General features: G+C 54.0%; 2 protein-coding genes across 5 annotated transcripts in view; one reads left to right on the top strand and one right to left on the bottom strand.

The window, feature by feature from the left end:
- DMAP1 (DNA methyltransferase 1 associated protein 1) overlaps positions 1–7,822 on the top strand; it is a 29,937-nt gene extending 22,115 nt beyond the window's left edge. For both annotated transcript variants that reach the window (XM_030278894.4, XM_072933031.1), the window contains exons 9-10: positions 2,182–2,254; positions 4,090–7,822. In XM_030278894.4, coding sequence (XP_030134754.1) covers positions 2,182–2,254; positions 4,090–4,436 — 420 coding nt within the window. In that variant the 3' untranslated portion in view covers positions 4,437–7,822. The remainder of the gene's footprint in view (positions 1–2,181; positions 2,255–4,089) is intronic.
- A 2,974-nt stretch (positions 7,823–10,796) lies between these two features.
- ERI3 (ERI1 exoribonuclease family member 3) overlaps positions 10,797–15,138 on the bottom strand; it is a 129,459-nt gene continuing 125,117 nt past the window's right edge. For 2 of the 3 annotated variants that reach the window (XM_030278897.4, XM_072933032.1), the window contains exon 8: positions 10,797–12,350. In XM_030278897.4, the coding sequence (XP_030134757.1) occupies positions 12,268–12,350 (83 nt within the window). In that variant the 3' untranslated portion in view covers positions 10,797–12,267. The remainder of the gene's footprint in view (positions 12,351–15,138) is intronic. The other variant, XR_012057248.1, reaches the window with a different exon arrangement.

Genomic DNA, 15,138 nt, shown 5'->3' with positions numbered 1-15,138 from the left:
TGTCCTTTGTTCCTGAAGCTGGCTTGGTGCCCAGCATTCTTTTGCCAGAAGGGAAATTAACAGAAGGGAATCCTGCCTTTGGCTAAAAAGGCTCCGATGTCTGGTATTGGGGCAGGAGTGAAGACACTCTCAGGGCTGTGGCAGTCACACGACTATTGTGTGTCCACAAGCTCTTCAGTGGGGAGATGCTGGGCTCATTGTGTCCCCAAATTAAGGAAAGTACCTTCTGACTAGGTCAGCCCATACATCCCAAGCTGGGGCAGAGCTGGGTATGACACCCATTTAAACGTTCTGTATGATTCCCCATGGCACAGAACAGCTCTTTGGGCTGAATCCTCTTGCTTCCAGGGATAACTTCCTGATGTTCTAGACTGACTACTCAGTCTTCTGCTAAGCTGTGCAAAGTGACTTTTCCTTCCATGGCATCCTGCTGCTAGCTGCAGCATGGCACCCATGGAATAAACAGAACATCTCCTGTCCCAGTGCTCTGGGCTGCCTTATCTTAGGGCTCTGCGCTCTCCTTTTTCAGCAGCGCCTGTGCAAGTAGTCTGTGCAGCAGAGCTCCTCAGAAGACCTTTTTTAGTGAATTTCTGCTCAAGTTCAGATTCTGGGCTAAAGACTTGACTGGAATCCAGATACATGTTAACTTTGTCAGCATTTCTTCTGCTAAAACAATAATTTTGTGGTGAACTGAAAAGAATTCGTTTCTTTACAAGTAGAAAAGAAGTATAAAATTGACTGCTGTGCAGAAACCCCAGTACTAAGCTAAACACCTTTGGGAAAAAAAAAGAAAGGCAGAGGCATCCTACAGTCCTTACCTGTGCTAACTGTGCATCTGGGGATGTGTCTGTGCATGCAGTGCTCCTGCATTCAGAGGAATTAGGAAGTTCCAGGTGGAGCCTCTTGGCATTTTTGTGTTGGGGCAGCGAACACTGGAAGTGGTGGGTCTAATCTGGGAGACTGATGTTGGGCTGCCTGCTTCGGGCAACTTCAGCCTGTGGAAGTAAAATGACCAGAGGCACTCCCACTAGCTCTCCTCAGAGGCCTGTTTTAAGGTGGAGTGAATAATGTTTCTTCCTTCAGGTCATTGCCAGCCATGTTGCAGACTTGTGGCTGGTGGACTCGTGGCTGAGGTTTGGGCCCCTGGTCAGTGAGTGGTGTGTGCAGGACAGCTGCAGGATGTTCTTGCTATCTGGCTCTCAGTCGCCTGCCAGGCAACTTGGGTTGGTGATTGGGATCCCCATGTTGAGGCCTGAGGTCACCTTTCCAGGGCTGGCTATGGAAGGGCAGCCTGTGCCTGTGCAGAGGGGTGTTTGACAATGCAGTATTGAGAACCATTTCTTTCCTGGTGCGTCTTCTAGCATAGCCAAGTGCTTTCAGTTTTTTCTTGAATATGTCCGCAGGGCTTGGGAACCTGTTCTCCCTGCCATATTGTGCCAGCTGCGTTTGTGCTGCTGGTAATCTAATAAATGCTTGGTCTGAGCAGCTAGCACTCCTGCTAGAGCCCAAATGAATGCAGAGGAAGGACCCTGCTAAGTGTGTGCATTCTTCCTCTCCTGGCCAGCTCCAATTCCCTTTCATAGCTCACATCTGATGCTTCCTCTCTCACCTAGCCCCTTAGCTCCGATGTAAATGTGTGTGCACACTTCCGCCAGTCAAGTAACTGTGCTCTCTCTGTCTCTCCCCTTTGTTACAAAGCCTGCTCTGTAAATGAATCCCACAGGTCTGGGGCTCAGCAGGTAAAAGGAGAAGTGAGTCTGTTAGCGCATGAGTCTAATCAGGCCGGCTAAAGCGAATAAAGTAGGGCAGCATTGCACATTAGCCGCTGTGTAAATGAGTCCTTTGATGGGCTGGGCACTGCGGGAGAGGGTTTGAAGCCAAGAAGAACTTTTGTTGTTAATTCAGTGACACATGGAAACTGTAAAACAGCGTGTCTTGCACACACACGAGAGAGAAAATAAAAGCCCTCACGACCGGGCTTTTCAATACCTGCCCTCAGACCTAGTCTGAAAACTTTCAGCCCCTGTCTCCCTCTCTTACCACTTGATTTTCCTTTCTCTCCCTTTCTTTTTTTTGTTCCCCCTGCACTATAAAAAGAAAAGCTCTCTTGCCTTTTGAACTAGACGGCTGTGAGTGAGGGCTATCTCTGAGCTGTGTGGCTCTGTTACCTTTGTGTTCCAGATGAAACTGCCAAGCTCGGTGGGACAGAAGAAGATTAAAGCCCTGGAGCAGATGCTGATGGAACTCGGAGTAGGTGAGTAAAGGGGGCACGCGAGAGAGAAAGAGACACACAGAGCTAGCCTTTGTTCTCGAGATGGGCTATTTTTTCCCCTAGTAATACAGCCAGTTTCTTGAATAACAGTATGTGAATGGTTTTTAAAATATTTTATGTGTTAAAAAAAAAAGAGAGGGTAAAAGCCAGAACAAGATGCACAGTTTCTTTTTTTTTTTTTTCCTCCCAGTAGAAAAATCTTTTAAAAGAGCCTTTGTTTCTCTCTTGTTTGGGCCTTTTTAACCATCAAGAGAGGCAGCACAGTATTAGGAAGGCAAATCTCAGCCTTGCCAGGAGAGGTACTTCTAAGTGTGTTAGTGACCACGGCACATGCATTGTTCAGGGCTGCCCTGTCTTTCTTTTAAGCTTCATTTCCTCTTAATTTACTGCTCACGGTGGCAAGTCCAAAATGCATCTGGGACTGTTCATCCCCCCTTTATAGGTTGCATGCTGTGTGAAAATCTGGAGCATCTCTGCTGAAAGGCGAATAAACACACATCCCTCACTCTTGAACTCAAGTGTCTTAGCAGCTGAAAGAAGGGTTCACTTAACATGTACAATACCTGCTTGTGGCTAGAGGGGGAGAAGTGCAGCCTATGGCCAGCGGCCGCTCTCCATGCAGTGGGGACTGTTTGCAGGTATTACAGGTCCCAGCATGCAGTGTCTCTTGATTAGACACCTGATGATCCCTTTCCCCCCCAGTGTGGCTGGAGAGACATTTGCAGATAGGAAAAGAGAAAAATAGAAAGAAAAATAGAAGCCTTATTAATGATTTACAAGAGATTACTGAGCCTGTTCTCAGCACTGACTTCTATTAAGTCTTGTTAGTTTTTTGGGCCAACTGGTTTATGGCTCGATATGTTGTATCGGAGACTGTGCCATTCTGAATGCCTCCTGTGGCTGGTGAAAGTGGCTCAGCCAGGATGGTTTCCCCTTTCTGCTGTAGAACTAAGGGAATTGCTGTTTGTGCTTGCTAGGGAAGCCTGAGGGAAGTTGTGTGAGTGCTTCTTGGCGCTCACTTCCCATGAGGGTAAGGAGGGGTTCCTGACTCCCCACTCCTGCCTCACAGAACTCACATATCTCGAGGGTTTCTTGTGGCTTCGGCCCTGCTGTACCTTAGAGTGCAGAACCACACCTGGGCTTTGTGGGGGTGAGCACAGTGCCAGCAGGAAGGGGGTCATGTGGGCAGTCCTGCAGACGGGCCACTGCTGTGTATCAGGGCAAACATGCAGAGCTTCATCCTTTCCTTCTGCAGAACTTGCAGCTCTTCCTGCTCTGTGTGTGTGCATGGTGGGTGCAGCAGAATGCAAGGCATGGGGAGGTGATCTGATAGTTGCTGCTACAAACAGGTCTGTAACACAGCAGCAGGGCAGTTCTCTGCCTTGGACCTGCCCTGGGAGGAGCAGTAAGAGAGGCAACGGAGCTCAGCCTGTCCACCTGTTGTTGGTGAAGGTGTAGGGAGCAGCAGGAGCTCTTCTGCCCTTTGCAGCAGTGTGGATCCAATCTCTCTGCAAGACAGAACTCCCTCCGTGTGACGTGGTGGGTGGCCAGATTCAATCATGTGGTCTTCCATCATCCTTCACTTGCTGAGTCCTGGACTTTGCAGGTTCACCCTTAGTCCTTGGTCAGGACCAAAGGACAGCCTGAAAAATAGGAGTGCAGCCCTTAGGGATACCAGTTGCTACTGATCCATGTTATTGGAGCGAGGCTCCTGGCGTATCTTTGTGGGAATGAATGAGCAGTTGAGACTTTTATAGTGATTTTTCATTGGAGGGTTGTATGTCTGGGTGTTTAACAGGGGGTGTTTTTCTCCCTAGATCTTAACCCTATGCCCACAGAGGAGATTGTACAGATGTTCAACGAGCTGCGGAGCGACCTGGTGCTGCTGTACGAGCTGAAACAAGCCTTTGCCAACTGCGAGTATGAGCTGCAGATGTTACGGCACCGCTACGAGGCCCTGGCTAAGGCTGGGAGCATCGGCCCCCTCAGCGTGGAAGGCGCCCATCCAGATGGCCAGACAGGGCTCGGCATCGAGGAGGGCAAGGGAGATACCAAGGACCAGATCATTGATGTAGTAGGAGCACCACTGACCCCCAACTCGGTGAGAAGGAAGGTCGGGGGGGCAGAACAGGGCGCACTCAGGTCGCCGACGCAGATGCCCTGACAAGCGCTGGGGATGCTGCCCTGCTCTCCTTCCAGGCATGCGTGTCCAAGGGAGCAGAACACGCCTGTTCCCCCCCAAGTCCCAGTGCTGCTCTCTGGGCTTGTCTCCTGTGCTGGACAGTGTTCTTGGTGCTACAGGTGGGGTCAGCAGGACTTTCTACATCCTGCATGCAGGCAGATGGCTTGGTGTGGGTGCCACTGTGGACCAAAGCGGTGAGGCTTTGGGTGATGAGAGCTTGTTCTAAGGCAGCAACAGTACAGCTGCAAACCTGAGGCATTTTCCCTCTAGACAACAGCCTCATAAGGGTTGCTCAGCAGAGGGAAGCAGGTGGGGAAAGCAGTCTTCAGGTGATGAGATGTGACCTGCCCAAGACCCTGGAGTCAAGCAGTAGCCCTGCCTGGAGCAGGAGGCTTGGGAAGGACAGAGGTGTTTGAAGAGCAAAGGAGGGTTTTTACACCCTACTTCCAGTGCCAAGAAAGAAAAGCCTGGCCTAGGGCTTCTTCCAGTGCAAGCCCTGTGGCAGTGTCCTGTGCATGTACCTCTGCAGGATGTGAATCACCGGCCTCTCCTCCCTGCCTCCAGGAGGGCAGGTTGCCCAGCCCCTCACCGCTGCCTCAGGGCCAGGGGTAGGCCTGGGGATCAGCTGAGGCTGCTTTCCCCTCTGTGCAGTCCCCTGGCACAGCTGAGCTGAACTGCCTGATGAAAGCTGCCCATCTCCACACCGTGGCATCCCCGACGCCTCCGACGCACTGCCCCTGGTAGCGGCACAGACCTTTACTTTCTCAAATGTATAATGTATTGCAGGATATTGAGAACACCTTATCTGTCAACGGCAGAGGCGACACGTTAACCTGGACTTGAGTAATGTCCTATTTGATTGTGACAATGTTGAGTCGTAAGGAAGAGTTCCACTGAGACAGGTTCATGTTTGTAAAGGAGTCTTTTGAATTATTATTTTTTTTCCCTACTGCATTCAATCTGGAATCTCACCCCTCCCTCCCTGCGGTCTGGAGTGTCCTGGTTTGCAAACTTTTCGGGCTGATTTACAGTACAGTTGGTTTCCCTTGAGAACTGGCTTGCTGGGAAGGTGGGAGAGATGGTGGTGGTGGCCATACCTGTAGGAGGAGGGAGCCCATGTGTGTATTTCTGACCACATTGTTCCTTGGTGCCACCTCCTGGAATTGGAAACAAAGGCAAGGGCCCAGGCAGCACAGAGAGGGTTAAACTGACCTGGTCTCTGACATATTTGAAAGAAATATAATCAAGTTAATTCACTGCAAGGCAAATTCAGTACCTAAAGGGCCCCCATGTTAAATACAGCACTGACCTTTACCGGCTGATTACACAAAGACGACACAATTAGATTAGTCCAAGACAAAAGGTCAAGCACATTCACACTGTGACCATTTTTTGCTACCTTTTGAAGCGGGGGGGAAATTACATCCCAGCTGGAGGGGTATTTTGGAGAGGAAGAGAATGGGGCTGCTGTACCATGTTCTGCCTGGTTCAGATATGTTTGGAGAGTCAGTCAGGGCCTGGCAGTTTGTTTGCCCTGAACCTTTCTATGGTTGTTGGGCTATGTGGTGGTAGAAGAGAGAGATCAACACCCTGCAGCCCACAGCCAGACAGGCTGAGCTGAGTAGAGGTCATGTCCTGGTGATCCTCCCTGCCCTGCCCAGAGCTGGCAGATGTAGCTCTGGTGCCTCTTGTCCAGCCTCATGGCTGAAATTTGCCTCTGGAAGATTGCTGGGCTCGGTCAGCACTGAGAAGGGGGATGACTGGTGGGTGCATGCATGTGTCCCCACCCTGCACAGCAATGGCCCCAAGGTGTCCCAGGCCATGGTGGGGACAGCAGGGCCAGGACACGGTGCTGAGGAAGCAGCCTGTGGGAGCACAGCGCTTTGCTCCTGCCCCACAGCGCTGGCAGCAGGGCAGCAGTGTGGTGATGGTGGGAACACGCAGCTCTAGAGCACAGCAGTGCTTTTTGATGGCCATTCCTTCCCTCACCTCCTGCAGCCGTGGGTGCTTGGCCATGACACCTGCCCTTGTCCTGCTGCAGTGGTTTACCCCTGCCACACCAGCCTTGAACTCCCGAGTTCAAGTGTGTGCTTTGTCACTGAACTGCCAGGGCTTTTGGGGGAATCATCTAATCTCCCTCCTTGAAATTCCTCTGAGTTGGAGAATCCCTTTGTGCTGTCTAGCACTGCCTGTCCATGGCACTCTACATGTTGGATTAAGCATGGATTAGTTCAGCCTCCAAACCAGATGCTCCCCTGAAGCCAGTTTTGTTTCCCTGGAGAGAAATATCTTGCTCCAGATGTTGGAGGGAGTGAGTGGCAAAGCCAGGAATAGGCCTAGGAGTCCTGACTCCAGAGCGCTGCCTGGCATGTCTGGATTCCTTTCCAGGAATTGGAATGAATGGGCAAAGGCACACCAGGGTCTTTCGAGATACTGCTTTTGTCAGCAGCTGTTTTTTGTTTGGCTGTCTTGGCCAGCAGTGGGGATGGGGACATGTCAGCAGGGTGTGTTAGCCAGCCTGGGAAAGGCATTTGTCTCGGGGCCCTTGGGGCAGTGGGAAGCCTGGTGCTGTCCTGCCCTGCTGTGTCCACCACTTTTCTCCTATCCTGGCTACCTGTCCACGCTCTCCCAGGGACTGCAGTGCCCATTGCTGACCATTAAAGCTGAGCTGGGATCCCCCCGGTGCTGTTTGAGGCTGACCCCGGTAGGGACTTTACTCGGGGCCTTTGGGAGGTGAAAGGTGAGCCGAACTCGGAACAAATTAGTTCCAAGCAGAAGTTCAGCCAGTTACTCCAGATTGGATCCTTTGATTTCCGCAACTCAGACTCCACTCAGTGATCTGTAATGAGTGACTCTCAGAAATCCTCACATTGCAGCACTTTGTTCCTGAGCTCACAAGTCAGCCCATTAATGGGTAAAGGAAAGGACCTTGAGTCTAAGAAGTCTCGGGTTCAGAGTCAGAATTATTTGACTTTTAAGCTTCCTTTATCTGAACTCCTGCTGACTTCTTGTTTTCTGAGCCTGTTTGAAAGCTAGAAGTTACATTGTTAAGATCAAACATTCTCTCTTTCCAGATGGAGTTACAATATCTGTCTTTTATATATATATTTTAATATATATAGTGTATATATACCAGGGTGTATATATATTCTTCTCTTTTTTTTAATCGTTCTTTCCATTAAAAGAAACTAGACTTGTAAGCTCTTGTAAATTATAATGTAAAACATTTTTTTTAACCAGACAGTTCCCAATTTTGCCCGAGGCAACTGCAATAGCTGTGCCACGGAAGGCAATAGGAAGGTGATTAATATGAATTTGTGACATATTTGAAAGATGGGTCTTTTGCCATATAAAGATTATCAAACACATGTGCTCTTCCCCATTAATTCTGCAGCCCTCCCAGGAAAGCCACAAAGCCCAGCTCCTTTGTTTCCAGGGTGGGTTTTTGTTTTTTTAAATGTACCTTTCGGTCCCCTTGATTACCCTGTATTTGATTTTTATAGGGCATCTGCTCACTCTGCTGTGTGGGTTCTCTGGCCCTTTTATTTCCCCGTTAATCGGATCCCACGAAGGCAGCGGTGCCAGGGCCTCTGACGAAATCCGTGTGTGTGTTGTATTTAACTTTCAGCCGTGCAAATTCCATGCTCTGTTTGCCGTCTGCCCGGCGGGAACTGGGGGCCGCTTCCCGCCAGGGGAGGCAGCGGGGCCTCCCACGACGTGCCAGCCGCCGGGAGCAGGGATGGGCAGCCCTGCCTCCCTCGGGTCCCTGTGCCCAGGCTGGGCAGTGGCTCTGCGAGCTCGGGCACAGGAGAGGGAGTGGGGCTGGGCACAGCAGGCACCAGACCAGTCACTGTGCCAGTGTAGTGCTGGCCTGTGCCACTGCCCGTGGTGCCTTGTGCCATGGGGCCCTGGTGTCCCTGCAGCAGCCAGCACACGGGGACCTGGCAGCTGTGCTGTGTCTGGGGCACCCCACAGAGCCCAGCTCCGGGTGCTGACCCTGCCACGGCTGCGGGCACAGGGTCCGTGTGGCACTTGGCACAGTCTCACTGCAGCGCGGGGCTGTGGAATGTCCCACTTGGTGGCAGTGGCCCCGGCTTTCCTAGGGCTGGGTGCAGCCCTGAACCTTCTCAGTGGAGTTCCCTGGAGTTTGCCGGCCTCGTTTGGACGTATTGGAGTGCACTGCCCAGAAAAGGGGTAGGTTTTTTGAAGCCTCCTGATCTGCTCCTGGGCCACATCATAGCAGGTCTGGATGGCAGAGGAGGATTTCCAGGCTCTGCCCTGTCCCATGTCAAGCCTCCCTGGCACAGCTGCCCATAGCACAGAGCTGTTCTGCCCCTCTCTGTGTCCTACTCCTTAGGGCTTGGTCCATGCTGGCTTGCTTGGTCAGGGCTCCCGCAGCCACCGAGTTCTTGCAGAGCTCCCTTCCTCCTGACCATTCTCAAGCCGTGTTCATGTCAGGGAGGTACCATCCCCTGTGAGGGTGCCATCTCACCTCCTTGTCACTGCTGGATTAGCTTTATCCCTCCTGTCATGCAAAGACCTGGCTCTGCCTTCAACCAGGCAGTGTAGTCCATTTGGCACTGCTGGGATAGCTCCAAGACAGGTGGATGTATTTGCCACAACCCAAGTGCTACCACCTGGTGTCCCTGTTTTGTTTTTTTTTTCTGTCCTGTCTGCCTTTTGGAAGTTGGCCTCCAGCTCCTTCTCCATCAAGAGGATGAAGAAGCCATGAGCACTCCGTGCAGGGTGAGGATGAGGAGGTGCAGGAGCAGTGCTGGCTGTCCTGGAGCCCCTAGGGACAGCTGGCTGCTTGCAGCCGTGGGACAGGACAGGGGCCTGGCTGGGGCAAACACTGCAGTGCTCCAGAGAAAAGTGGGAGCTATCCCTTGCCCAGTGCCATAGTCCTGACCCTGTCTGACCTCTGGAGCAGTGCAACCTCCAGGCACTTGTAGCAGGTGCTGGAGAGCTGCCCCAGGGATGTGCAAGGCTCTGCCCCAGGCCACCCATGGTGCCCTGTGGCCACCAGCCCTGGTGCATGGAGCTGTCTCACCCCCATCCCAGGCAGGCTGGGTGCCACTGGCCCGGTTGGGAGCACATCTGCCTCAGTCACCAGGTGACAGCTGGAGTTGCTGCAACCCCTGCTGCCTTTAAGGCTACCATGTCCTGAGCCAGGCTGCTCCTGTGCTGCCCACACCAGGCTGGAGAGCTCCTTCCAGCATCCCACATGCCCAGCCCTTGCGTAGCTGCTCTCTTCCAGTAACTCTTGCGTGCCCAACGCCTGCAAGTGCTGCCTTACCTTAGTAAGGGGCTGCCCCTGCTGGAAACACTCGTGTTGTCCCCAGCACTGTCAGCAGAGTTCATCCTCCTGCTGCCCTGCCCAAGGCTTCAGTCTGTGGTGGAGGGGCTGAGGCATGGCAACGGGAGCCTGGGTTTATGTGCTGCCCACTGTGGGCACTGGTGGCCCTGGCGTGTGCCCTGCTCTGGGCTGATGTCCACCTGCCCAGCCTGTGTCCCCTACACCTGCCTTCCATCATTGATCCACCGTGACAATGTCCTCTGAGTCACATTCTCGCCTGCAGGAGTAGAGGGCAAAGGCCAAGTTCTTAGTTTTCATAAAAAACTAATTAGACGACTCCCATCGAAAAAGGGTCAATAAACCTGATCAGGGGCTACACAGATGGAACTGGTAAAACCCCTGTGAGCTTTGCATGGAGCAAGTGGGCTGGACTGCCCCTGCCCTCTGGGAGCTGCGCACTCAATGCTAGCTGGATACTTGCATTCCTGTCACCCAGTGGTGCTCTGGCACAGGGCAGATTCCTTGGGCACCTGGATGCAGGGGTGGTTCCTGCACAGCTGGGCATGGCTCCTGCACCCCACAGTGTTGCACTCATGGGGCAGAGCAGGTGCCCCAGGGCTCAGCAGAGCCACACTGGCTCCATTCTGTAGCCAAAATGCTCCAAATGCAGCTGTGTGGGTACGGTGTGCCAGGCTACAGGTGGGGTGGCAGGTGCCAGTGGGATGTAGTGGTGGCTGTCACCCCGCCCTGGGCAGAAAACTGCGGGAGGTGCACCCATGGATAAGGCCCAGCTGTGATGGGCTGGTGGGATCCTCGGGGCAGAGCTGCCTTGGGGCACGGGCAAACCCAAGGTGGTGGTGGGGCTGGTGCCCACCCACGGTGCCCATGCTGGAGAGTGGGGCAATGCTCCCAGCAGCAGGAAACCTTGACCGCCCTTCCACAGCCAAAACCCTTTTATGGGGAGCATGGATGTGCCACACCCCAGGTGGCACTCCCCTCCCTCTGCCCCCCAAACAAACTTGCACACGCATGGGCACAGCCCGGGCTCCTTTACCCCCAAACTTTATTCATGTGGCACATTTACAGCAAGGATTGGAATAACTAGACAATGAAAATGCTGGGGTTGCATTATCGGTTGGTTTAACTGGAACACCACACACCATGCAGTCATGTACCGCCAAGTTCAGTGCCTGTATTGCCCTTCTGGCTGCCATCACCGGCTTCGCTCCAGGCCATGCATGCACGGGCCTGGGGCTGCAGCCTCCCTGCAGGTCAGTGCCCGGACGAGGGCTCCGTTCAGCAGGGCCCCGGGGCTGGGTGCCACTGAGGGGACGTGCGCCCTCAGCCCGCCCCGCGGCTCCCCCCAAGCGCCCTGGCCAGCCGGGAGCCCACCCAGCCGGAGGGGATGTGCTCGGCAACTCTCTCAGGCAACAAGCCAGCTGCTGCTGAGCGTCCGCGGGGACCTGTGAGGGCACAGCACGTGGGGGCTGAGCCTCAGCTCGGAACCGAGGGAGGTTGGTGGGAGCTCGCTCGGGCCTGGGGCAATTTGCAGCTCCCCTGCTCTGGTACCTGTGGGCCGGGGCCAGCGCGCGCTGGCACGTCCACCACCGGACACGGACACGGTGCTGTGGCGGGCCTGTCCCCCATGGAGCTGGAACTGATCGACAGGGACGAGGCAGGGCTGGGCATCCCACCCAGCCCCGCAAGAGGCACGAGCAGACGGAACGGGGACGGGACGGGGCTCCATGCGGACACTGTCACCTCCCTCCTGCCGCCCGCCTGTCCGCTGGGCCCCTGCCCCACTGAAGGGAGCCCTCCGGGACCCTGCAGCCCACGGCGGGGCTGCCAGGGGCTCTGCAGCGGAGAATACAGGCACTTCACCTTGAACATAAAGAGACGGATCGCGTTTGTCACATACAGGAGTCAGAGAGGGGTTAGTGTTGACTCAAAAAGGGGAAAGGCGCTCAGGGGAGAGGCGGGGGGGAGCTGGCGGGGAGGGCGAGGGGCCGTCTCGACACTGAGCCTCCGTGAGTGCTGCCCGAGTGCAGGCACACACCGGCATCGCTGCAGCAGCCGTCGAGGCCTGAAAACATAAAACCAGAGAAGAGAAAGAAGAAGGGAAGGTGGGTATGGCCCATGCCAGGGTGGAGATGGGGGATGCTCTGGCTACGGGGTGGGAGAGGGAGGACAGGGTGGGATATGGAGGGAGGGACGGAAATCAGGAGCCAAAGAAAAAAACGAACTACAAGTCTAAAATGTGGTGCAAGCGCCCTACGCGGCTGTCCGCTAGCATGGCATAATGTCCGGAGCAGCCCAGAGAGGGAGTCACATCAGGTCTACACAGATTTGCCTTCCCATATATACAACCTCTACTGGAGTTTAACAGCTGAAATTGAGATTTTTTTTGTGTCGGTTCCTCTGGCCTCGGTTGCCGGGATTTTTTTTAATGCTGGAGCCCGTCCTCCCCGCCTCGCCGGCACCGGGCGCATGCAGCCCTTGCCTGGCTTGCCTCGGGGATCAAAAAGGTTTGGAGGTCTGCTTGAAGATGAAGCCTCTATGGGCCAGTGTCTTCATGATGTTGGCAATGTTCTTGCAGTCATCTAAGGAGAAAGCACAGAGATGCTGGGTTAGAGGCATGATCCAAACAAGAGGTTGCTGGAGCAACTTCCGAATCTCATGCTGGGCCTGTGTCCTCACCAGGCCAGGTACTCTGTCCCAAGGACCTTGCAGTGATGTGGTGTGACTGCAGAGTTCCCAGTCCCAGCACTGGCCACCTGCATCCCGGTATGACCCAGTGCTGAGCTGAGATGGATCCATGTCCTGGACCTGAAGGTCAGGGGTCATCCATGTCCCCACCAGAGGCAGCCTGTGGTACCTCCCTATGCTCACTGACCAGAGTTTGACAAGTGGCAGGTGGCTGGGATGGCAAGCCACAGCCACTCCTGGTGCTGGGCCGTGGCGGAGCAGCAAGACGGGAAAGGGGAAGGCTCTGGTGTTATTTACCTGGGACTAAACTCAGGCACCGTTTGCTAAAATAGAAGCTGGGCTTAAATTGATTCCTAGTGTCTATATTTCATGTTGAAAATTGGCTTGTAAATCCATGTTTTGATCTATGAGGGCCGTCTCCTTAAGAAAAAGCAAGAGTAAATGTGTAATTTCTCCCTTGACAGCACACGGCGCAGAGGCGATCCTTCTTCCCGCTCCCCTCCGTTTTGGGACAGCTCCACTCGTTCCGATTACCACTCTTTCTTCCTCGCCCCACGCCTTGATGTCTCCATTTCATTACCGCCCGCCCATTTATCAAGCTGTTACCGTAAGGGTGACTTTGCCCACTTGCGTGTGGCAGCGGGGCCTGGCTGACACGGGGAGAGGGTGCCCCGGGAGGGGGGTGCAGGCAAGGCCCCCCTCTCCCCGCCGCTGCTGGATGGATGTTGTGGTGGAGGGAAGGCTGCATCATTACTGATGTGTAAATGATAAAGAAGCCTCCACATCCATCTCCCAACTGTAAATCCAGGGAGTGCTTTATAATCAAGCTACAGCGATAATAATGTGAAATTAGGTCTCTCTATCAACGGGAGGAGGCCTTTTAATCACAGCTTAAAGGGTGCAAACGCTGTTTATCATAATTGAACTGTATCCGGGCTAATTGTGGCCATATTTCACTGTCTAGGAGACAGCAGGCTGCCTGCTGACAGTGCCGCGTGCCGGATTGAGGGCCCCCCGCAGCCGGGCAGCGCTGTCCTGCTGCCAGGCATCTGCCTCAGGGATGGGGCTGCCCGGCCTCCTGGATGCTCCCTGCCAGACCAGCAGCGCTGCCCAGCCCCGCTGTGCCCAGGGACCCACTGCAAAGCCATTGCCTGTTCCCCAGTGTCTGCTGGAGGTTCAGGGTTTTCCCCATGCACAGCTCCCCAAGGCGCTGCCATGAGCTGCCAGGGACCCTCCCAGCTGATGGTTGGCAGTGAAAGAGGTAACGTCCCCATCAGTGCCGTGAGCCTCTGGAGTGTCCCCCAACACCCTCTCGCGGCGCCCCTTCCTGTCACTCGTGTGCCAGACAGCTGGGCATGAGGGCAGCCCAAAAAAGGAGGGGGGTCCCCAGGCCACTGGCTGGCATGGGGGACAGAGGTGAGCCCATCTCTCTGTGTCTTTGTCCCCTCTGCTGCCCAAGGCGACACTGATGGCTGCATAAGGCCCCTGGAGGTGACAGGTGTCCTGCCCAGCCAAGCCACAATGCCAGCTCCCGCTGCTGCCACTTGTTCCCACTTAAGCAATCCCCTCACTGACCTTAGGATCACCTGCTTCATCTCATACCCCAGACAACTGAGCCCCTTGGAAAACCCTCAGCCCTCAGAGCCAGCTGCCAGTGGGATCTAATAGGGTAACAGTGGCTTGAAATGGAGGTAAGAGGAGGGCAACTGTCTGGGGCCAAAGTACCCCCACCCAGCCAGCCCTGGCCTGGTACCTCCAAAAAGTAACAGCAAAGCAAATCCTGGAGCTGTGGCAGGTGGGTGGCAAGTGAGTAATTTGGATGTGAAAGCACAGCCCCAGGTCTCCCACTGCCAACCTAACAGCCTGCAGCATTGCCCTGAGCTGGAGTGGCACTGGGACTTGACTGTTGCTCCATACTGGTGAGGGGGAACTGCACAGAGATCTGGGCAGCTGCCAGACAGGCAGCGAGACCCCATGGCACTTCCTGGGACTCCCAAGCTGGTCACTGGGGACACTGTCTGTGACCCCTGTCTGCTTCCTGCACCCCATCATTTGCCTCCCCAAAACCCCAGTGTGCTCTGTTGCCAGGTGCCCGTGCTGGGAGACACCCTGAACTCGGAGCTGCCCCCCCTGCAAAACTGGTGGGACCCTGTTGGGTCAATGCCACCCACATGCCCATGCCACCAGTGCTGTCCTTGCTGTCCCAAGCGATGCCACGGCCCCTGGCAGCGAGCGTGCCAAGCTCGTCATACATCATTTAGTGAGACTCATTCCAAATCAGCGCTAAGGTAAACACGCTTATTATAATTATCCATGTAAAAAAAAAATCAACAACAGCAGAACAACTTTCTAATATGCAATTACAGCCATCTATTGATTTTACAATGTAATCCGCTCCGATTGATTTAATAACACAATTATAGGCTGGCTCTCGGGATATTAGAGTGGGAGATTTTCATAAACTCCAAAGCAAAAAACTAAGCGGCTTTTAAAACAACACAGTCAGATGGCTGTTTGGGGAATTATTAACAATATGAAATCCTCTAAATCTGGCCGTCGTTACCTTGTGAAAGGAATTTCTATTACAAAAATGGCAATTGACAGCCTAAGAGAGCGCGACCGGGATTGCTCTGCTGCTTTTCAGTGCTTAATCCATCGCAAAGGTGACCACGGGGCAGGGGA

The sequence above is a fragment of the Taeniopygia guttata genome, chromosome 8 (genome assembly GCF_048771995.1).
Source record: "Taeniopygia guttata chromosome 8, bTaeGut7.mat, whole genome shotgun sequence".
Taxonomy (NCBI): domain Eukaryota; kingdom Metazoa; phylum Chordata; class Aves; order Passeriformes; family Estrildidae; genus Taeniopygia; species Taeniopygia guttata.
The sequence above is the reverse complement of the archived record's forward strand: the minus strand, read 5'-3'. Positions and strand labels throughout refer to the sequence as shown.